General features: G+C 39.4%; 8 protein-coding genes and 3 non-coding genes across 11 annotated transcripts; 7 read left to right on the forward strand and 4 right to left on the reverse strand.

Moving 5' to 3' along the window:
- Positions 1-482: 482 nt before the first annotated feature.
- On the forward strand, positions 483-2,732 carry POX1 (acyl-CoA oxidase; the record flags this gene model as incomplete). Its single annotated transcript, XM_033910284.1, has 1 exon — positions 483-2,732. The coding sequence occupies one exon, from the start codon at positions 483-485 to the stop codon at positions 2,730-2,732; it is 2,250 nt and encodes a 749-aa protein (XP_033766175.1).
- Positions 2,733-2,967: 235 nt separating this feature from the next.
- SPAR_Gtrna2H lies at positions 2,968-3,039 on the reverse strand. Its single transcript has one exon. It is a non-coding gene; the product is annotated as a tRNA-His (tRNA).
- A 2,197-nt stretch (positions 3,040-5,236) lies between these two features.
- MCM6 (MCM DNA helicase complex subunit MCM6) lies at positions 5,237-8,308 on the forward strand (the record flags this gene model as incomplete). The annotated part of the gene is made up of 1 exon (XM_033910285.1): positions 5,237-8,308. The coding sequence occupies one exon, from the start codon at positions 5,237-5,239 to the stop codon at positions 8,306-8,308; it is 3,072 nt and encodes a 1,023-aa protein (XP_033766176.1).
- Positions 8,309-8,551: 243 nt separating this feature from the next.
- ARO8 (bifunctional 2-aminoadipate transaminase/aromatic-amino-acid:2-oxoglutarate transaminase) lies at positions 8,552-10,054 on the reverse strand (the record flags this gene model as incomplete). The annotated part of the gene is made up of 1 exon (XM_033910286.1): positions 8,552-10,054. One exon carries the CDS (start codon positions 10,052-10,054, stop codon positions 8,552-8,554), a length of 1,503 nt encoding a protein of 500 aa, XP_033766177.1.
- Positions 10,055-10,526: 472 nt separating this feature from the next.
- Positions 10,527-10,622, reverse strand: SPAR_Gtrna3K. Its single transcript has one exon. It is a non-coding gene; the product is annotated as a tRNA-Lys (tRNA).
- Positions 10,623-11,596: 974 nt separating this feature from the next.
- KEX1 (serine-type carboxypeptidase) lies at positions 11,597-13,771 on the forward strand (the record flags this gene model as incomplete). Its single annotated transcript, XM_033910287.1, has 1 exon — positions 11,597-13,771. One exon carries the CDS (start codon positions 11,597-11,599, stop codon positions 13,769-13,771), a length of 2,175 nt encoding a protein of 724 aa, XP_033766178.1.
- A 556-nt stretch (positions 13,772-14,327) lies between these two features.
- Positions 14,328-14,400, forward strand: SPAR_Gtrna4K. The gene has a single exon. It is a non-coding gene; the product is annotated as a tRNA-Lys (tRNA).
- Positions 14,401-14,732: 332 nt separating this feature from the next.
- On the reverse strand, positions 14,733-15,344 carry EMP24 (Emp24p; the record flags this gene model as incomplete). The annotated part of the gene is made up of 1 exon (XM_033910288.1): positions 14,733-15,344. One exon carries the CDS (start codon positions 15,342-15,344, stop codon positions 14,733-14,735), a length of 612 nt encoding a protein of 203 aa, XP_033766179.1.
- Positions 15,345-15,624: 280 nt separating this feature from the next.
- Positions 15,625-16,332, forward strand: YIP4 (Yip4p; the record flags this gene model as incomplete). Its single annotated transcript, XM_033910289.1, has 1 exon — positions 15,625-16,332. One exon carries the CDS (start codon positions 15,625-15,627, stop codon positions 16,330-16,332), a length of 708 nt encoding a protein of 235 aa, XP_033766180.1.
- Positions 16,333-16,731: 399 nt separating this feature from the next.
- MDS3 (Mds3p) lies at positions 16,732-21,186 on the forward strand (the record flags this gene model as incomplete). Its single annotated transcript, XM_033910290.1, has 1 exon — positions 16,732-21,186. The coding sequence occupies one exon, from the start codon at positions 16,732-16,734 to the stop codon at positions 21,184-21,186; it is 4,455 nt and encodes a 1,484-aa protein (XP_033766181.1).
- Positions 21,187-21,912: 726 nt separating this feature from the next.
- DSD1 (D-serine ammonia-lyase DSD1) lies at positions 21,913-23,199 on the forward strand (the record flags this gene model as incomplete). Its single annotated transcript, XM_033910291.1, has 1 exon — positions 21,913-23,199. The coding sequence occupies one exon, from the start codon at positions 21,913-21,915 to the stop codon at positions 23,197-23,199; it is 1,287 nt and encodes a 428-aa protein (XP_033766182.1).
- Positions 23,200-23,250: the final 51 nt, after the last annotated feature.

Here is a 23,250-nt window from a genome sequence, read left to right on the forward strand (position 1 = left end):
TTCCTAGCGACGAAATATGCGAAATCTCGACCAAAAAAAAAGGGGGAGGGTAATAAATTCAGACCTATATTTCTTTTACTTATAACTAAAATACCCTATTTATTTTTATTGCAGACCTATCTATATCACATATGGGCCCTGACACATTTTCAAAACCTAAATTTACGGTTTTAGCTAATTAAACTCCGAAAATGAAAGAAGTTCGGTCATTAGCGGCTAATAGCCGTTGGGGTAAAGCTATTACAAGCAAGCAGTTAAGCGAAAGTTGCTATTGTCAAACTAAAGTGTTCATACATTGGAGTCTGTAAAAGTAGTTTGTAAAGTTCTAAGCTGTAAAGGTTATTTAAACAACGTGAACAAGTCTGGAAGTTTTCCTTATTCTGTTAATCTTCACTAATATTCGCTCCCCTTTTTTGAATACACCACTTGACACTTATAGGTATCAGAGAAAGAAAGAAAATAAAAGAAGTTAGTACTGCGAAATGACAAGACGTACAACTATTGATCCTGATTCGGTAGTATTGAACCCTCAGAAATTTATTCAGAAGGAAAGAGCAGACTCCAAAATCAAGGTTGATCAAGTTAACACATTTTTAGAGTCATCCCCAGAAAGAAGAACTTTGACGCACGCCCTAATAGACCAAATAGTGAATGATCCCGTATTGAAGACTGACACGGACTACTACGATGCTACAAAATTGCAAGAAAGAGAAGTTACTGCAAAAAAAATAGCTAGGCTTGCTAGTTATATGGAGCACGATATCAAGACGGTCCGTAAGCATTTTCGCAACACTGATCTCATGGAAGATTTGCAGGCAAACGATCCAGAGAAAGCCTCGCCTTTAACTAACAGGGACCTCTCTATATTCGATAAGAGGTTGTCACTGGTGGCAAACATCGATCCCCAATTAGGTACTCGCGTCGGTGTACACCTGGGACTATTTGGTAATTGCATCAAGGGCAATGGTACTGACGAACAAATTCGGTATTGGTTGCAAGAAAGAGGGGCCACTTTGATGAAAGGTATATATGGCTGCTTTGCAATGACTGAATTAGGACACGGCTCCAATGTGGCTCAGTTGCAGACCAGGGCTGTGTACGACAAGCAAAATGATACTTTTATTATTGATACGCCTGACCTAACGGCCACCAAATGGTGGATTGGTGGTGCTGCCCATTCTGCCACGCACGCTACGGTATACGCTAGGTTGATAGTTGAAGGTAAAGACTATGGTGTAAAAACATTCGTCGTTCCTCTGAGAGATCCTTCAACTTTCCAATTGCTAGCTGGCGTTTCCATAGGGGATATTGGAGCGAAGATGGGTCGTGACGGTATTGATAATGGATGGATCCAATTCAGAAACGTAGTTATTCCTAGAGAATTTATGCTAAGTAGGTTCACTAAGGTCGTCCGGTCTCCAGATGGTTCAGTCACCGTTAAAACTGAGCCACAACTAGATCAAATTTCTGGTTACAGCGCATTACTGAGTGGTAGAGTTAACATGGTTATGGATTCATTTAGGTTTGGCTCCAAATTTGCTATCATTGCAGTTCGTTACGCAGTGGGTCGCCAGCAATTTGCACCTAAAAAAGGTCTGTCCGAAACACAGTTAATTGACTACCCTCTTCATCAATATCGTGTTTTACCACAATTGTGTGTTCCATATTTGGTGTCACCTGTAGCTTTTAAATTAATGGACAACTATTATTCCACTTTGGACGAGTTATACAAGGCGTCGTCATCTGTGGATAAAGCTGCTCTGGTTACTGTTAGTAAGAAATTGAAGAATTTATTTATTGATAGCGCCAGCTTAAAAGCCACCAATACTTGGTTGATTGCTACATTGATTGATGAATTGAGACAGACTTGCGGAGGGCATGGGTATTCCCAATATAACGGATTTGGTAAAGGTTATGACGATTGGGTGGTTCAGTGCACATGGGAAGGTGACAACAACGTTTTATCTTTAACTTCAGCAAAATCAATATTGAAAAAATTTGTTGATTCAGCCACAAAAGGTAGATTTGACAGCACATTGGATGTGGACTCATTCTCATACTTGAAACCTCGGTACATAGGATCTGTGATTTCTGGAGAGACAAAGAGTAGTTTAAAGGAGTTGGGTGATTACACTGAAATTTGGTCTATCACTTTGGTCAAATTATTGGCGCATATTGGTACCTTAGTTGAAAAATCAAGAAGTATTGATAGCGTCTCTAAGCTTTTAGTCTTGGTATCCAAATTTCATGCCTTGCGTTGCATGTTGAAAACCTATTATGAGAAGTTAAATTCTCCTGGTGATTCTCATATCTCCGATGAAGCTACTAAAGAATCCTTATGGAATGTCTATAAGCTATTTTCCTTATACTTTATTGACAAACATTCAGGAGAATTGCAACAATTCAAGATTTTCACTCCCGACCAGATCTCTAAAGTGGTGCAGCCACAACTATTAGCTCTTTTGCCAATTGTGAGGAAGGACTGTATAAGTTTGACGGACTCCTTTGAACTACCTGACGCAATGTTGAATGCTCCTATCGGTTACTTCGATGGTGATATCTATCACAATTATTTCAATGAAGTTTGTCGCAATAACCCAGTGGAAGCGGATGGAGCAGGTAAGCCTTCCTATCATGCGCTTTTGAGTGGCATGCTCGGTAGAGGTTTCGAATTCGACCAAAAGCTAGGCGGTGCAGCAAATTCAGAAACTTTATCAAAAATAAACAAGTGAGCAGAGGTTTGCTGTTATTTTCTTCAAAGCCTCCGTTTTGCGACCTTGTTTCAAATTCAACTAGCGTCGCCAATTTTCAGACAAAAAAGTAACAAAAATCTGGAGAAAGGCCATATTATGTGCATAACGAAATTCTCTTTATCTATCTACATTTCTAATACTGTTTATATAACTACGACAGATTAATGACATGACTATATTTACTGAGTATGTGCTCCTAAAAAAAGGAAATATATGCCATCTCCTAGAATCGAACCAGGGTTTCATCGGCCACAACGATGTGTACTAACCACTATACTAAGATGGCAGGCATTTGTTGGATATACTTATGCATGTTTCAGTAATTGTAAAGTTAATATCTTAATACCGGAGGAGTAACTTCGTTCAAAATAAGAATTGTTGGAATGAGTGGTTCATTAACATCCGCATGAGTTGCTATAATGACAAATTGAATATTCGCATTGTATACTATGTTAATCTGCACCTTGAGAAGTGAGTGAATATTGAGATAATTGTTGGGATTCCATTGTTACTAAAGGCTATAATATTAGGTATACAGAATATACTAGAAGTTTTCCTCGAGGATATAGGAATCCACGAAAGGGAATCGATAGTTCTACATAGTGTTTTTACTTTATCTTCTTTTCTTTTATACGTTGTCATTCATTATCCTATAACATTATCAATCCTTGCATTTCAGCTTCCATTAGATTGGATGACTGTTTCTCAATCTTTATGCCATCCTCTTGCACCGCATATTATAATATGATATTAAATAGATGATACTAGAATTTCATTCCAACAATATTTTATTTCATCGAATGCTTTGACGCGCTAAAGCCCAGACCATTCAACATTCTCTTAAAATAACCCCGTAACGTATTTAAAGGAGCTGGATGTAGACTGATCTAACGCTATCACTTATCAATGTCCCGATTGCATGATTACCAATATTACCAACGCAGGTATATCGAAAGGTCGCAATTAAAGTGCCAGAATTCATACGAACTGTTACAATAGTGACTTATTATTTTTCCTCTCTAAATTATTAAGTGATCATATGAAGTAATCAGACGCAATACGTCATTGATGCTTCAGGATGGAGAATGACATTTGACCATGTGATAATTTGGGCGCAGTAAATTTGAAGATCTATTACTCGAACATGATAAGGTGGTTTTATATATAAGGATATGAGTCGTCACATTATATGTATGATAACTACCTTATCATGTTCAATTAATAGATCTTTAACTCTAATTCAGTACTATCTGCCCGTATAATATTTCATATTCTACAATTAGGTACAACAATACGTGAACGTATACGATGTAAACGTTTAGAATGTTACTATTGTAATGCAGGTGAACATTAATGACCACCGGTTCCAACAGGTATAACTCCATGTTATACAACCACAGCGGATCCCGGAGTAAATGGTGTCGCAGAACGGCTGAATAGTGCCTTATTATATGATTGTCGTATTCAACTGCAATGCAGTGGTCTGCTATATCATTTACGGTTTTCGGCAGTTGAATTTTCTACTAAAGTAAGAAACACATTGGCGTCACCAAAAAGACTGCAACACAACACGGCGGTTTAACAGGAATTGATATCAGTGCTTTACTATCTTCGGTCAACCTGTTATAATTATAACCCCGATTCGAAGATTCATCCTCGCGGCTTTAAAGAAAATGGTGGACACAACTATTGTGTTATGATGCAGGGCAACCAATTCAAATTGAACAACTCAACTATGACGCACGCACCTTTGATGATGATATCAATTGTTTATTTCTTCCAATAAGACAGAATGATCTTACGGTCATGACTTTCAATCCGATATGGAGCTGAATAGTTGATTCTTGTTCAGGCAAAAATGAGATCGATACAATTTTGATGATAATTTTTGCGGTTCCTGTGGCGAATAATTAGCCATCATCTTGAGAAATAGGTGAACATTGAAATAGTTGCTTCGATTTCATCTCCTAATAAAGGCGTTATTATCCGGTATACGAATACGGCAGGAATTCTCGAAAATTTGTTGATCCACAAATGGGTTGAGCAATTTACATGATAGTACTATTATTTTCTCTTGCGTTTTATGCGTTACCACACATTCATCCCATTACCTTATTTTAATCCTTGCGTTTTAGCGTTCACTATTTTACCGTTTATGTCATCTTCTCATACTGTATACAATACATTAGTAACATTGCTACTGGCCGATAAAAACAGTTGATTTTTATTCCAATATTAATAACATTTGTGTACTTGTTCTACTGCCGTTCTGTCGGTGTTTGGTATCCTCATCTAGGTGCGTCCATTAAATTTCCTTTTTAGGAAAAGCGCCTAAAAGGCGCTTCTTGAAGCTTTTTTTTCTTTCTTCAATCTACAATAATAACCAAATATTTCATATTTGAGTGATTTGCAGTGAGTATCATCCACTTCGCCCACTCGAGGATAGGAAAGACACTTCGGCAGAGGTTCAAACAAGTTTTTTAATGTCATCCCCATTTCCAGCTGACACACCAAGTAGTAATAGGCCTTCTAACTCCTCTCCGCCGCCATCGTCGATAGGTGCTGGCTTCGGGAGCAGTAGCGGACTTGATTCACAAATAGGCTCAAGGCTACATTTTCCAAGTTCTTCCCAACCGCATACCACCAATTCACAAACAGGTCCTTTTGTTAACGATTCCACTCAGTTCAGTTCTCAAAGGTTGCATACCGATGGTTCCGCAACTAATGATATAGAGGGTAATGAACCTGCCAGAAGCTTCAAAAGTAGAGCTCTGAATCACGTTAAGAAGGTTGACGACGTTACTGGTGAAAAAGTTCGCGAAGCGTTCGAACAGTTTTTGGAAGATTTTTCTGTCCAATCCACTGATACTGGTGAAGTCGAAAAAGTTTATAGAGCCCAAATTGAATTTATGAAAATATATGACCTAAACACCATTTATATAGATTATCAGCACTTATCCATGAGAGAAAATGGCGCTCTAGCTATGGCTATCTCGGAACAATATTACAGATTTTTGCCTTTCTTACAAAAGGGTTTGAGAAGAGTGGTAAGAAAGTATTCACCTGAATTGTTAAACACAAGCGACACCTTGAACAGATCTGGGGGTGATGAAGGTCAAGCAGACGATGACGAACAACAGGACGATGACATGAATGGGTCGAGTCTACCAAGAGATTCTGGGTCATCAGCCGCACCAGGGAACGGGACATCTGCCATGGCAACAAGGTCAATAACAACTTCTACATCACCTGAACAAACAGAACGTGTTTTCCAAATTAGTTTCTTCAATCTACCAACAGTTCACAGAATTCGTGACATTAGATCTGAAAAGATTGGATCATTAATGAGTATATCAGGGACGGTAACGAGAACATCCGAGGTCCGTCCAGAATTATACAAGGCAAGCTTTACATGTGATATGTGCCGTGCCATCGTCGATAACGTAGAGCAGTCCTTTAAATACACTGAACCGACATTTTGTCCAAATCCGTCATGTGAAAATAGAGCCTTTTGGACATTAAATGTTGCTAGGTCAAGATTTCTTGATTGGCAGAAGGTCAGGATTCAAGAAAACGCCAACGAAATACCCACAGGCTCCATGCCACGTACGCTGGACGTCATTCTTCGAGGTGATAGTGTTGAAAGAGCCAAGCCCGGTGACCGTTGCAAGTTTACTGGTGTGGAAATTGTAGTACCTGATGTTACGCAATTAGGGCTACCAGGTGTGAAGCCAAGTTCAACATTAGATACTAGAGGTATTTCGAAGACTACTGAAGGTTTAAACAGTGGTGTCACAGGATTACGCTCACTAGGTGTTCGCGATTTGACATACAAGATTAGTTTTCTGGCATGTCATGTTATCAGCATTGGCTCAAACATTGGTGCAAATAGTCCTGATACAAGTTCCAATAATCGAGAAACTGAACTCCAGATGGCTGCTAACTTACAAGCTAATAATGTATACCAAGATAATGAAAGAGATCAAGAAGTATTTTTGAACAGTTTGAGTTCAGATGAAATTAATGAACTGAAGGAAATGGTTAAAGATGAACATATTTACGATAAATTGGTCAAATCCATTGCTCCCGCCGTGTTTGGTCATGAAGCTGTAAAGAAGGGTATTTTACTTCAGATGCTTGGTGGTGTTCATAAGAGTACTGTAGAAGGGATCAAACTAAGAGGTGATATCAACATTTGCGTTGTTGGTGATCCTTCTACTTCTAAATCTCAATTTTTGAAATACGTAGTGGGGTTTGCGCCAAGATCAGTTTACACTTCCGGTAAGGCGTCATCGGCTGCTGGTTTAACAGCCGCAGTTGTGAGAGATGAGGAGGGAGGTGATTATACAATCGAAGCAGGTGCTCTAATGCTTGCTGATAACGGCATTTGCTGTATCGATGAATTTGATAAAATGGATATCTCGGATCAAGTTGCCATTCATGAAGCTATGGAACAACAGACCATCTCTATTGCCAAGGCTGGTATTCATGCGACTTTAAATGCAAGAACATCAATTTTAGCCGCAGCAAATCCGGTAGGTGGAAGATACAATAGAAAACTATCGCTGAGAGGTAATTTAAACATGACCGCGCCAATCATGTCAAGATTCGATTTATTCTTTGTTATTCTTGATGATTGTAACGAAAAAATTGATACTGAATTGGCATCTCATATCGTTGATTTACACATGAAAAGAGATGAAGCCATTGAGCCGCCATTCAGTGCAGAACAGCTACGTCGTTATATCAAATATGCACGTACTTTTAAACCAATTTTAACCAAAGAAGCCCGTTCATATTTAGTCGAGAAGTATAAGGAACTAAGAAAGGATGATGCTCAAGGATTTAGTAGGTCGAGTTATAGAATCACAGTTAGGCAGCTCGAAAGTATGATTAGATTATCAGAAGCTATCGCGAGGGCCAATTGTGTCGATGAAATTACTCCATCATTTATCGCAGAAGCTTACGATCTTTTGAGGCAAAGTATTATTCGTGTTGATGTGGATGATGTGGAAATGGACGAAGAATTTGATAACATAGAAAGCCAAGATCACCCCGCGTCTGGAAACAATGATAACAATGACGGTAATGGCAACAATGATCATGAAACGGAAGCGAGTGGAACAACGAGTGAACTGCCAGCAGATTCAGGTGAGGGACAAAGCGAAACTACAGCTCGTCCAGGTCCAAGCGAGAAAAAGAAAACAACGGTGACGTATGATAAATATGTGTCAATGATGAACATGATCGTTAGAAAGATTGCTGAGGTAGATAAAGAGGGTGCGGAAGAACTAACTGCTGTCGATATAGTCGATTGGTACTTGTTACAGAAGGAGAACGATTTGGGCTCATTGGCAGAATATTGGGAAGAGAGGAAGTTAGCGTTTAAAGTCATAAAAAGGTTGGTCAAGGATAGAATTTTAATGGAGATCCGTGGTACCAGACACAATTTAAGAGATGAGGAAAATGTGGAAAGTGAAACTAATAAAACTGTTTACGTTATTCATCCAAATTGTGAGGTCTTGGACCAATTGGAACCACAGGATTCCACCTAAGCCAGTGTGATCTAGAGATTTTTCATATCATCTTTTCGGTTCCTATTCACGTTGTAGATTTTTATTGTGTGCATTTTCTTATATATATATAAAGTTGTACTCTTAATGAAAAATAAAATATTATATTTAGTGTCCACTTCCTATCTTTCGGAAAAATAAAAACTTTTTCAAAATTAAAACAATATACACATACGTATAAATCTTATTTTGACCCTAATATATTCTTCCACTAAATTCACTTATTTATCTGGCAATCCCGAATTCTTCGTATATAGTATCACCCAATCTTTTCAAACCTTCAGTTAACTTTTCAGGAGAGACAGCAGCATAGGTACCTCTGAAGAAAATTATATTTGGGTTACTGACTTCTTTCGATTCAGCAGGTTGAGGAGGTTCCGTTTCACCTTCACTCTTAAACCAAGAACCGGGAACCACTAGAACACCACGTTCAATCACTTTGTGGTAAATACTCTGTTCTAACTGGTAAGGGTCTGAGTTGTATTTTGATTTAAACTCGGGGTGAATGGACGCGTCAATATTCACGGTGAAGAACATGCCTGCAATCGGTGGGTTGATGACAATCGCATCAGATTGTGGCAAATACTTGTGAAGGGCATCGATGGCACAATCACGCTTCAACGTGTACTCATGACGCAGACCAAGCAACCAGTCCAAGTAACCCTTTTGACCCCACCTGGATAGCGTGGCATTAACCAAAACTTGTGTAAAACCTGCTGGGGCTTGAATGGTCATTTCATGCAAACTCAAGTAAGACTTCAAAATCTTGGATGAACCTGTAATCCAACCCAATCTTGTCCCTGGGGCCAAAACTTTTGAAAATGAATCCATTCTAATGACACGACCTTCTGTATCCAAGGAAAGGAAAGTGTTTGCCAAAGATTTCAAAAATTCATCATGATCTTGCTTTGGAGAACTTTGTGCCTTCTCTCTTTCCTTCAAATCTCTGATGTAAGGATTCATTTGTAAGAAGTAGTAAGGTTCATCTTCTACGATTAGGAAGTCGTGCTTTTGGGCGATCTTGTAAATCGCCTCCTTTCTATGGTCTGCTATGGAGGTACCAGTTGGATTTTGGCCAGTTGGAATAGTGTATAATAACTTTGGTTTTGGAGCACCAGGCGTCCAGTTGTCCATGACTTTAGCCAGTTTTTCAGGAATGATACCATCAGCATCAATTGGCACAGGGAAGGTAATGACACCTTGAGCTTCTGCGGAAGCTAATGAAGATGAAAAAGAATGTGCTTCGACTAAGATAACATCACCTCTGTTACAAAAGACTCTCAGAGTAGATTCCCAAGCATTAGTGTTACCTGTAGTAGCTAAAACGTCCCAGTCCTTATATTTCAAGTCGTGGATAATCTTAGTATGATCCCTAATGAAGTTTAACAGTTCAGGTTGACCAGTACTGAACCCGTATTGCAAAGCTCTTGACAATGGAATATCGTTAGAAGGATTGGCACTCGCATCAGCATAATCTTTGTTGACGGTGTATCTTGTACAATTCTGCTCATTAATTGGAGCTCCAATACCCTGAGGAAAAGGAGGCTTGGGTGAATCTACGGATAGATTATCCCATGGGAAATAATCCTTCAATGGCAGGCCACCACCCAAAAAGATAATGTTAGGATCTTGGAAAAGATGAATGCAGGTCTTCAGTGGAGATGGTTTACGGGCATTGGTTTCATCCGAAAACAAGTAAGAAAAGTCTTTCGATTCAGGTAAAGTCATGATAGTAACACGATCGCTGTCCTATTGAGTGTCCGTATCAATAGCAGGGTTCAACTTAGTAGAGTAGAAAAATGAGAAAAGAAATAGCTTTTCAAAGATATAATCAAACTAAATATATAGTTCTAAAGATGTGTATAAGAAGGTGTGCAAGATAAGGAAAAGATTGCAAGACACATATTTCCAAATTTTCCATTCACTTACTATTAGTCATAGATTAGACCTCGAGAAAGTGAAAAAGTGGAGAGTGAAAAATGTGATAAAAAAAGGAAAAAATGACTTATAAGGTACCCGGATGTCTTTCATTATTCCAACGCAATTTTGTGGTGTCATATGAATAGACAATTCAGAAGTCCAATTCCCAAATGAGATAAAGAAGGACTGTGGTTATCAGCTAATTGGGAATTTTTTGGATGATATATATGATTTCACTAGATGGTAAAAGAACTTAGCAGAGGGACCAAAAAAAGAAGAACTCCTCATAGGGGGCTCGAACCCCTGACATTTCGGTATCCTTGCTTAAGCAAAAGCGCTTAAAAGCCGAACGCTCTACCAACTGAGCTAACAAGGATGAGTTCTTCGAATTCGATCGAAGATAAATGCAATCAGCATAACTGTGAAGGAGTTCTAGGTCTTAATCCGGCAATTCTATGTGAGTAGTTGGTGAATCCACGAGAGGAATAGGCAATCCTACATAATACTACTATCGATTCCTCTTTCGTTTTATACGGTCGAATCATTTATTTTCTTGTTGGAATGATATTCTAATTGTTGGAAATGAAATTCTAATATCATCTATTTAATATTATATTATAATATGCGGTGCAAGAGGATGGCATAAAGATTGAGAAACAGTCATCCAATCTAATGGAAGCTGAAATGCAAGGATTGATAATGTTATAGGATAATGAATGACAACGTATAAAAGGAAAGAAGATAAAGTAAAAACACTATGTAGAACTATCGATTCCCTTTCGTGGATTCCTATATCCTTGAGGAGAACTTCTAGTATATTCTGTATACCTAATATTTTTATCCTTTAACAAAAATGGAATCCCAAGAAAATTATCCATTATTCACCTAATTCTCAATTCTGTTGGTCCCGTGATCTATGTCACCTCCCAACACCGTATATGATAATATACTATTAGCATAATTACTGGTCCATAGACGATAGTTAATTTCATATTTTTATTCCAACGATCACAGCCGCAGCATGAAAAATGCTATTAACATCTTTTATAGTATTGACGGATAACTTACTCTTGCATCAACAAAGTTCAAATAAGTCCGCTCTGCTAGGTTAATTGCGAGCTTTTCTACTACAAATCTCAACTTTTGTCACCAATATGTGAACTAGTTTACTGAATGCCGGAACCGAAATAGTAGGGAAAAAAAGAAAAAAAATCGAAACATTTTGATAATGTAGTAAACATTGAGAAAAGCGATATCTTCACATAACCTTCAGGTACCCCCATCTATTCGAGAAAACTCTTTTAAGCGTACCTTGGTTATAGAAAAACGTAGCTATAAAGATCTGGATAGATGTTCTACAATGGGTGGTTTGCAACATGGCTTGCCATTTTTGCTTTAATAAGGATCTCAGTATCCCTTCCGTCATCTGAGGAGTACAAAGTGGCATATGAGCTATTGCCGGGGTTATCCGAGGTGGAAGACCCCTCAAATATTCCACAGATGCATGCTGGTCACATTCCTTTACGTTCCGAAGATGCAGATGAACAGGATGGCTCTGACTTGGAGTATTTTTTTTGGAAATTTGCAAATAACAACTCTAATGGCAATGTCGATCGTCCCTTAATCATATGGTTAAACGGTGGACCCGGTTGCTCTTCTATGGATGGTGCTTTGGTCGAATCCGGCCCTTTTAGGGTGAATTCAGACGGTAAACTTTATCTAAATGAAGGGTCCTGGATTTCTAAAGGCGATCTTCTGTTTATCGATCAACCCACTGGTACCGGGTTTTCCGTCGAACAGAATAAAGATAAAATCGACAAAAGCAAATTTGATGAAGACCTAGGAGATGTCACTAAACATTTTATGGATTTCCTAGAGAATTACTTCAAGATTTTTCCTGAGGACCTTACTAGGGAAATTATAATATCGGGCGAAAGTTATGCTGGCCAATATATACCATTCTTTGCTAACGCAATTTTGAATCATAACAAATTCTCCAAAATTGATGGGGATACTTACGACTTGAAGGCGCTATTGATTGGTAACGGATGGATTGACCCTAATACACAGTCCCTATCGTTCTTTCCGTTTGCTATGGAGAACAAACTGATTGATAAAAGCAACCCCGATTTTAAACGCTTAACGAATGCACACGAGAATTGCCAGAATCTGGTGAACTCTGCCAGTACAGATGAGACAACCCATTTTTCGTATGGGGAATGTGAAAATATTCTGAACCTGCTATTGTCTTATACAAGAGAATCTTCCCAAAAGGGAAATGCGGATTGCTTGAACATGTATAACTTCAATTTAAGAGACAGCTATCCATCTTGTGGTATGAACTGGCCGGAGGACATTTCTTTTGTCCGAAAATTCTTCAGCACGCCAGGTGTTATTGATTCATTGCATCTAGATTCTGATAAAATTAATCATTGGGATGAATGTACTATTAGCGTTGGAACTAAATTGTCTAATCCTGTCTCTAAACCATCTGTCCATTTGTTGCCCCAACTACTTGAAAGTGGTATAGAGGTTATCTTGTTCAATGGTGACAAAGATTTGATTTGTAATAACAAGGGCGTATTGGACACCATAGAGAACCTCCAATGGGGTGGAGTAAAGGGGTTTAGCGACGACGCCATGTCATTCGATTGGATCCATAAATCGGATAGTTCAGATGACAATGACGAATTTAGTGGATACGTGAAGTATGATAGAAATTTGACGTTTATTAGTGTTTATAACGCTTCCCACATGGTACCCTTTGATAAAGGTTTAGTGAGTAGAGGTATTGTTGATATTTATTTGAACAAAGTCATGATCTCTGATATTGATGGGAAAAATGTTATGGTTACTACTGACGACGATAGTGATGAGAATACTACCACTGAAAGCGGCGATAAGCCAGAAGAAAATCTTCAAGAGGAAGAGCAAGAAGTGCAAAATGAAGAAGGGAAAGAAAAAGAAGCCAATAATGGTGACAATGATAATGAAGATGAAGATGATGACGATGACGATGACGATGACGACGATGACGACGATGACGACGATGAAGAAGATGAAGACGATGATGATGAAAAAGAAAGTAACCAAGGCCTCGAGGATAGCAGACACAAATCTTTAGAATATGAACAAGAGGAAGAAGAAGCAGAAGAATTTGCGGAAGAAATTTCAATGTACAAACACAAAGCAGTAGTAGTTACCATCGTAACGTTTTTGATAGTTGTTATTGCAGTTTATGTTTACGATAGAAGAGTGAGAAGGAAAGCACGTCACACAATTTTAGTCGACCCAAATAACAGGCAGCATGAGAGTCCCAATAAGACTGTTTCGTGGGCAGACGATTTGGAGAGCGGGCTTGGCATAGAGGATGATTTAGCACAAGATGAGCAGTTAGAAGGCGGAGCACCCACAAATAGTACATCCAATAAAGCAGGATCAAAATTGAAAACGAAGAAAAAAAAGAAGTATACTAGCCTTCCGAGCACTGAAATTGATGACTCCTTCGAAATGACAGATTTTTGATCGGATGAATAAAAAATATATACAGTTATAGAAAAAAGTGGCAATTGTATGTACTCACACTTCGCGTGACCGCGAATCAAGAATAAATTCTTCAAAGGTACGATCTATTAAAAAACTGACTTTGAAAAAAAATGTAACAGCAGTTTTAAAATATCTATAGTCCGCCATCTAAATTTTAACCTGTGGGAATGAAATTCTAATATCATCTATTTAGTATTATATTATAACATGCGGTGTAAGAGGATAGCATAAAGATTGAGAAACAGTCATCCAATCTAATGGAAGCTGAAATGCAAGGATTGAAAGTAAAAACACTATGTAGAACTATCGATTCCCTTTTGTGGATTCCTATATCCTCGAGGAGAACTTCTAGTATATTCTGTATACCTAATATTATAGTTTTTAGTAACAATGGAATCCCAACAATTATCTAATTATTCACCCAATTCTCAGAAGGAACTAAATATTCTTTGAACAACTAGCAAAAGTTCCCATGTTGGAAGTGCAGTTTGCTGAATCAAACGACTTATTTATGATTTGTTTTTCCAACGAAATAGCCTTGTTGGCGCAATCGGTAGCGCGTATGACTCTTAATCATAAGGTTAGGGGTTCGAGCCCCCTACAGGGCTATCTTTTTTATCGCATGGATGGAATCCTTTCCCTTCCAAGAGTCGAAATCAAAATAGCGTACTAGACATACCTAGCGAATTTTGCGGGCGTTTGTCTCTTCCAAGCTTTTAATTTATATTCACACATTTGATTCTCTGTACCCTATGATTGTTTTATGGCGCGTCCTGAAGCACATATATATATTTACGTATAATTGGCACAGGGAAAAACCGTAGAAGAATCAAGGTAAAAAGAGTGAAACCGAGAATTCACGACTTCATGTTGGCTGATCGTGTATGTAATCGTATGTAGACAAAAGTAAATAGATATGAACTCCATTTTCCTGCTTTACTTAGACTAAGGATGTGACCTCAAAGAATCTTCTCAAGTAGTATATCTGGAATAGAGAGTTTGCAATAACAACACCCAATTGGAAGATGGACCACCATTTAACACGATCGTTGGTCGATTCCGCAGTGTTTCTGTGTGTCCTTTCTCTAATAACAATGTAACTTTGTTCATCCTTGACTTCCCTGGTTAATTTGGAGAGCTTCCTCACGGCACTGTCCAATGTATTAGTGTTTGGGTCATCCAAATCCACGTATACCACCCCATGAATGTTAAAGGTGACATCTTTTGTTTCGATACCAGTGTTCTCGTTCAGGAAGCAATACTGGAAATGTCCCTTGTATGGAGCAGACAATGTGATTTCACCATGCGAGGTGTCCCTGACGGTTTTCAAAACTTCATGTCTTTCCGGCCCGTAAATGATAAAGTCGCCAGTCAGTTGACTACTGGATTGAGGGTTTCTATCACCGAACTGGAACGAAATGGAGAGCTCGTCACCCTTACTCAAGTCTTCGAAGAAACATCTACGGCCATACGCTGGAAGAAGGACATTATGGGCGGACGCCGAGAAGAATAGGAAGCAGGCAATGACAAATCTAGTAGCAAGTGAGGCCATCCTTGTGCGTGTGTACTTTTGTGCCGAGGGTGCTATAAAAGTTGCAGTTTCACCAAGTATTGCTTTTATTTCATTACAAGTTTCGTGTCAAAATGCTAAACCGACCCGATCTCTTAGGCTGTTTTGCACGAATTTTCCGACTTTCCTCGCGTCTTTTTTCAACGAATTGGATACCCGGCGTAATGATCTCACAGTACCATTTTTCGTCCCCTTTTATAATAGCAAGTAAAGCTGCTTTGTTTTTACTGGTAGAAGGAATAGCCACAAGAGAGCACGCAAAATGTCATATGGGAGAGAAGACACTACCATTGAGCCTGACTTTATAGAACCAGATGCACCCTTATCCGCTCCTAGAGGTGCGGCTGACAGCATAGGCGGAGTTCTTCAAAACTCAGGCAGCAGAGGTACGCTGGACGAGACCGTACTACAGACGCTAAAGCGAGATGTGGTGGAAATCAACTCCAGACTGAAACAAGTGGTATACCCGCATTTCCCCTCATTCTTTAGCTGCTCTGATGATGGGGTGGGCGTGGAGGATAACGACATTTCAGCCAATTGCGACCTATGGGCGCCTCTTGCGTTTATCATACTGTATTCTCTGTTCGTATCGCATGCGCGGTCGCTGTTCTCGAGCCTTTTCGTGTCTAGTTGGTTCATTTTGCTGGTGATGGCACTGCATCTGAGACTTACCAAGCCACAACAGAAGGTGTCGGTAATTTCGTACATTTCCATTTCCGGATATTGCTTATTCCCACAAGTGCTGAACGCTTTAGTCTCACAGCTACTACTACCGTTGGCCTACCACATCGGCAAGCAAAACCGCTGGATCGTAAGGATCCTGTCGCTTGTGAAACTGGTGGTCATGGCTCTGTGCCTGACGTGGTCCGTAGCCGCTGTTTCATGGGTTACCAAGAGCAAGACTATTATCGAGATATACCCTATAGCACTCTGTCTTTTTGGCATGGCCTGGTTGTCAACCATTCTATAAATACTAGTCAAATATATAAAAGTCAATAATATTGACGTATAGTTGCCAATCTCGCGAGCTACGGCAGAAAGTTCTGAAAAAAAAAAAAAAAAAGAAGACGCTCACAGGGGGCTGGCGTGTGGCTAAGGCAGACTCCGTGGACCGCAAGAGAAGTCCAGAGTAAGATTAGCCTTTCTGATGAGTTGGTAGCGCAAGATCTGGCAAAGTCAATTTCAACTTCACAGTGCCCGTTTACCACGATTATTTGAGAACTCTTCTCCTTCCTTTGTCGATAACCACACTTGCAAGTATTACATGGTGAAGGCGCTTTAGAGACTTTTCTGTTTTACTATATATAAGGTAACATAGCGCGCGTGCAAATCAAAAACAAGTAATAATCCGCACCTGCTTCAACGTAGTATGCCTTTGTTACAACCATCCACTTGCTTCTGCTACCCTCTGAAGCTTCCACCACTGCCACTAGCTTCCGATTCCAACGAGTTTGATGAATGCGCCAGAAAAAGGTTGACGTTGGACTACAGGACAGGTTCCGCGGTAACGCTAACCAGGTCCAATATATTTGTGCATGGCGGCTTAACCATCCCTTTGAACCTACCCATTGTAAATTCCATGCAATTGCAAAAGGAACTTATCCTTTTCTTTGCAAAGGAAAAAAATAATGGCAGTTCTTTCAAGAACTTAAACGAGTGGATAAGTAAAGAGACCTTTTTCTTAGACTTGATGTCTAGAACCTGGTATAGAGTAAAAACATCGTTTGACCAAAGGACTGAGGAGTTATTAAAGGCAGAGAACTCCAGTTTCAAAACAGATACTGATACAAAAGACATTCGAATGGACATTAAGAAAGGCAAATATCTCGAATCCCCGCTCAAGGAAAGGCTATTCCATTCCTTATGCTATTTAGATGGCTGTTTATATATATTTGGTGGGCTCACAGTGTCTCCTCAGAGTGGGTATGAGTTGATCGCTACAAATGAGCTATGGAAGCTAGATTTAAATACCAAGAAATGGTCGCTTTTGAGCGATGACCCTCAAATAGCGAGAAGGTTCAACCATACCATGCATGTAAAGAACGAAAATAACGATAGTAGAGACACAAAACTAATAATTGTTGGAGGACTTAATAATATGGATCAGCCGGTGAAAAAAATAGACATCTATAACATATCACAGAATTGCTGGCAATCCGAAACCATACCCAAAGAACCGATGGAAATCACCACAAATGTCAATGGCATACCCTTAGCATTATCAAAGGACCAGAATTTTTCTATTCTGGTTGAAAATAATGAGGCCAATGTTCCAGCACTGGCATTCTACATGAGAAGTGATCAAATAGACGAATTTCTTGGAAAGGATCCATCAAAAATAAAGGAAAACTCACCTATAGTGGCGTTGCCCCTATTGTCTGATTCGCGAGGAATTAGAATGCCCTCGAATCCGGCGTTACCGAAAAAACTATTGAATGTTCCGTATGAGCTATTAGCGCCAACAGGTGACTACTTCGGATTTAATATCGTGATCGGCGGGTTTCACCCAAATTACCAATCTTCTAACTTCCATTGCTTCATATACGATATTAACTCGGGCAAGTGGTCGCGGGTCGCTACTGCCTGTCCTGACTGTGATATCAACAAACATCGATTCTGGAGGGTATTTGTCTGGAAATCGCATCATCAGACAATTTTGTTGGGAACTAAGACTGACGATTACTATTCACCGAGTGTGCAAAGGTTTGACCACCTTTCCACTTTTGGATTACCTCTGGTAAATATCTTTAACAAGACAATACAACTACCTCATCGTAAGATCTCAGCTTCATCTTCACCGACACCCATAGAAAACTTTGCCAAACATAAGGACACTCCATTAAAAAAGGTAAGCTTCACTTCATCAGCTACCTCCCAATTTGAAAACTACATTAGATATATAGCTCCGCCCTTGGAAATGTCTTCCATTCAATCTGTGTTCCCACCGTATGCCATGGTTCTAGGTAAAGACGCTTTAGAGATTTACGGGAAGCCTCTATCCGATTTTGAATTCATTACTAGTGAAGGCGACTCCATTGGTGTACCATGTTATTTATTAAGAAAAAGATGGGGCCGTTATTTCGACATGCTCTTATCTCAAAGTTATACGAAAGTTTGTGCCGATTATGAAACTACTGGTACGCAATCTACGCTAATAAAATTCTCACCACATTCATCTAGAAATAGCTCCAAAGCCGTAAGACAAGAAGGTAGACTTTCTTCATCGGGCTCGCTGGACAACTACTTCGAAAAAAATTTCCCAATATTTGCGAGAACAAGCGTTTCCGAGGCTCAAAATGCACGTCCTCAAGCAGCAAATACGGATGCGAAAGTTCAGAATACACTTAGTACATCAGGTGAACCAAGCTCTTCCTCCTCTTCTGAACTATACTCCACTCCTCATTACCAGCGTAATAATGATGAAGAGGATGATGAGGATCCGGTTTCTCCAAAACCTGTATCAAAATCAAACAGTATTTATAGACCCATTAGGAAGACAGAAAGTTCATCAACAACAAGTTCTTCAAACGGTATGATCTTCAGAGTACCTTTCAAAGAAAAAGCAGCTATAACGTCAAATACCGAAGCTCTCTTGGAGACGAATCTTTCTCTTCAAGAATTAAGCCGAAGAAGATCGTCACTTATGAGCATTCCCTCCGGTGAGCTTCTGAAGTCATCTATATCTGAAGCAGAACATCAACGTCGTGCATCACATCCGCTCACTTCATCATCACTCTTTGAAGATGGTGGAACATCGTGCGGTAAACAACCGCAACAACATACTTTACAAAATCCTCATAACCATTTATCTCCCCGGAGATTCTCAAGAAGTGCAAGAAGTTCGATTTCCTACGTGAGCTCTTCCTCCGATAGACGTGGAAACTCAATTTCCAGCAGAAGCACAAGCGATAGCTTTGGGACCCCACCAGTTTTAGGTGTTTTAAATGTTCCTTTGCCTCCTCAAACAAAAGAACCCAATGAACCCCCTCCACCATGTCCTGCAATGAGCACTGGCTCAAATACAAGGCGAAGCAACACCCTAACAGATTATATGCATTCCAACAAGGCTAGCCCATTTTCTTCTCGCAGATCGTCGCACATCGGCAGGCGTTCTAGTACACCAGAAACAGAAAATGCATTTTCTACAACACCAAGAGCGTCCTTAGATGGTCAAATGCTAGGAAAATCTTTAAAGGAGGGTTCTACATCGCAGTACACACAACCGAGAATGAATTCTTTCCCGAAGGCGAATGAAACAATACAAACCCCCACATCATCAAACAATGAATGGAGCCGTCAATCTGTTACTTCGAATACAGATAGTTTTGACAGTTTACAATCTAATTTTGCGTTAGAGTTAGAGCCTCTACTAACACCAAGATCACTCTACATGCCTTGGCCAACTTCCACGGTTAGAGCATTTGCAGAATTCTTTTACACTGGGCAAGTAAACAGCAAATGGCTTTTGGCACCAGTGGCTCTTGATTTATTAGTAATGGCTAAGATTTATGAAATACCATTACTATATAAATTGGTCCTTGAAGTTTTATATTCGATTCTGGCTAAAAAAGAAGAAAGTTTATCCTTAATATGTACCTCGTCAATGGAAACCTTCCGCACCAAAATTCTCAACTACTATAAAGGTGACGAAGAAAGAACAAATGATTATTTGGCTTCAAACGAAAATTACCAGGAATTTTCGAAATTGAAAGTGTCACTAGAGAATATTGATAATGGATATTATGACCCAGATTTGTTACGCAAGCAGTCAAGAGCACAGTCGTCGAGTACACAAGAGAGTAGCGGCAGTGGAAACGGCGAGAAAACTGCAACTGGTGGTGGCTCTCCGGATACTTCTTCAACAAATGTTCCTACAGTCTTTGCTGGAGGGCCCAGAGATAGCCACAATTCAGTAGGTTCCATTGGTTTCCCAAACAGTATGAATATACAGAGCTCAAGGAGATCAACATCGGGATTTTCTCCACGCGTTAAGATGAAATCGAGTTTAAGTAAGGAAATAGATCCGAAAACATTTTATGACGAATTCGAGCCGAAAGAGCGCAAAAGTTTTGAAGATAGTGATGATCAGCAAACCAATATCGGGAGCTTTAACCTTCATTTGTTTGATATGAATTATGGTTCCATCAGCAGCAGCAGTACTAACAGCATTAGTAGTAGTGATTTAGAGGAGAAAGAAGAACAAGAACAACTTCAAGACTTGTTAGAAATAGAAAGGGAAGATTCCGCTGAGATTTTGGACGCAAGGTTTAGAAACAAAGAAGACGATAAAATGACGAAGGATGTACTAAAAGACAAGAAACGTCATTACCTACCGCATGAAAAAAATAACACCTTCAAAGCCAAAGAAGGTAAAGACAGAGAGGTGAGGAAGGAAGAGGAAGAATTCGATTTTGGCTTGGGGATGCTTTCGCTCAATAAAATAAAAAGGGAGGCCAAGCATGTCGACAAAATAGACGACTCTGTGGACCCTTTATTCAAATCATCTGCCTTCCCGCAAAGTCCAATTCGAGCATATGGATCTACCACAAGAACCAGTTCAGCTTCTGGAAAGCCATATAGAGACAATCGTTCATTTAATGCATTTTCTGTTTTGACATTAGAAAATATGGCGTCTGCAAATGCACTACCTCCCGTTGATTATGTCATAAAATCAATATACAGAACCACTGTGTTAGTGAATGATATTAGATTGATGGTTCGTTGCATGGATTGCATTGAACTATCTAAAAATCTACGAGTACTGAAGAAAAAAACTCTGGAAGATGTTTCGAAATTGAAAGGCATCTCCAAACCGTCACAGTAGAGTACCACTTGTGGGACAGTTACTTACACACATAAAACTCTCAATAATCCGGGGATTTGCCGCCGTACACCTAAAAACAGACTACTCCCACACCAGAATCACTTCTCTGTTTCTATGTTATCAAAGTAGTTGTTACCAAAAGCTATTCATCACAAAGATTTATTGCTTATGAAATACTGAACTTGCAAGCACGTTTAACTGAAATTTCCGGTAAATAAAACTCTATAGGCTATCAATATATGTTGCAGTTGCTCTATTTACTGATAACAATATCTCATTTCATACTAATTTCCACGCACGAATGTTTCATCTACTTTTGACCTTATGGTAAGATTATCTTAAACCTGCATTGCTCTGTTTCGAAGTGGTAGGCTAGGCCAACTAAGAATAATTTGAATTCACGAAATGGCGCACAGATTGACTTTACCTCGAACATTAAATACATCCCACAATGTAACATCAGCAAATGCCTGAACAAAACTCTATCATTAAATACAGCTTTCCATATCGGGCCGAAATCCGTCGGAGAATGATAACGCGGAGGTAAAATGCCTCTCAAGACCATGAGACAACAATATAGATATACATATATAAACTCCCAAACCAAGAGGTTTCTCTCTGCTGTTTATCTCAATTTTATTACGCACAAAAGAACTGAAGAGTAGTCACATAAATACTGCATTTACTGATAAGGAAGTTGAATATTGCTCTTTAAAAAAGTTTGAAATGAGCGATGTTCTATCCCAATATAAAGGGTGTTCAATCGAGGATTTACCTACACCAAATTTCATTATTAATGAAGAAAAATTTGATAAGAATTGTACCACAATGTTGAACAACGTTGAAGAGCTAAGTGGGGAATGTGGCGTACCAATCAAATTTCGTGCTCACATAAAGACGCATAAGACAGCAAAGGGTACTTTGAAGCAATTGGGCCATGGACTACCATTGGCTAAGCGCACTACAAGAGCTATAATAGTATCAACTTTAAAAGAAGCAGAAGAACTTTTGAATTATCAAGATAGACAATGTTTGGATTACATTGACGATATAACATATAGTCTGCCCTGCTGCGTTCCAGAGGTTATTCCTCTTTTGAGCAGTTTGTCAAGAAGAGTGGATAATTTTCAGATTTTTGTGGACAATATTGAACATTTGGAGAATTTAAAAGATTTTGGTAGACCTGCTTCCGGCAAGAAATGGTCGATTTTTATCAAAGTCGATATGGGGACTAAGAGGGCGGGCCTTGCTTTCGATTCTCCCGAATTTTTGAGTCTTCTGAAAAGACTGACTTCGTCAGAGATTAAAGAAATAATTGAACCGTATGGGTTTTATGCACATGCCGGGCACAGCTACTCTTCAACTTCGATGAGCGACACTCAGAATCTTTTGATCGAAGAAGTGAAAGCAGTCAATTCCGCTGCCAAAGTCTTGTGCTCTGTAGACCCTAATTTCGATGCTTCTAAATTAACACTTTCCGTAGGCGCTACGCCAACTTCAAATTCTTTGAAACTCGATAATAAAAGTACCCTTGTCAAATTCATTACAGCTGAATTAGTTGGCGCACTTGAAATACATTGCGGCAATTACTGCATGTATGACCTGCAGCAGGTGGCAACAGGCTGTGTTCAAGAGCACGAATTGTCCGGTTTCGTATTGGGGACAGTACTGTCATCGTACGCTTCTAGAGGCGAATTGTTGAGTAATACAGGTGTGATGTGCCTAACGCGGGAAGCCTCCTCGATAGAAGGGTTTGGCATATGCAGTAATTTGCAACAAGTTTTAAAATCCGAGGATTTCAATAGGGAATGGTATGTAGCTAGGGTTTCTCAAGAACATGGGATATTGAGGTCAACAAGAAACTGGAACGAAACAACTCCATTGAAATTAGGCACCAAATTTGCCGTTCTTCCTCAACACGCTTGTATTACAATGGGGCAATTTCCATATTATTTCGTAGTAAATAGCCAGGGTATTGTCACCGATGTTTGGGTACCGTTTCAGAAATGGTAAGCCACCTTTTGTTATCTGTGTATCTATGTACTTGCGCTTCGATTTATATAT

Source organism: Saccharomyces paradoxus, chromosome VII, assembly GCF_002079055.1.
Source record: "Saccharomyces paradoxus chromosome VII, complete sequence".
In the NCBI taxonomy this organism is placed as follows: Eukaryota; Fungi; Ascomycota; class Saccharomycetes; order Saccharomycetales; family Saccharomycetaceae; genus Saccharomyces; species Saccharomyces paradoxus.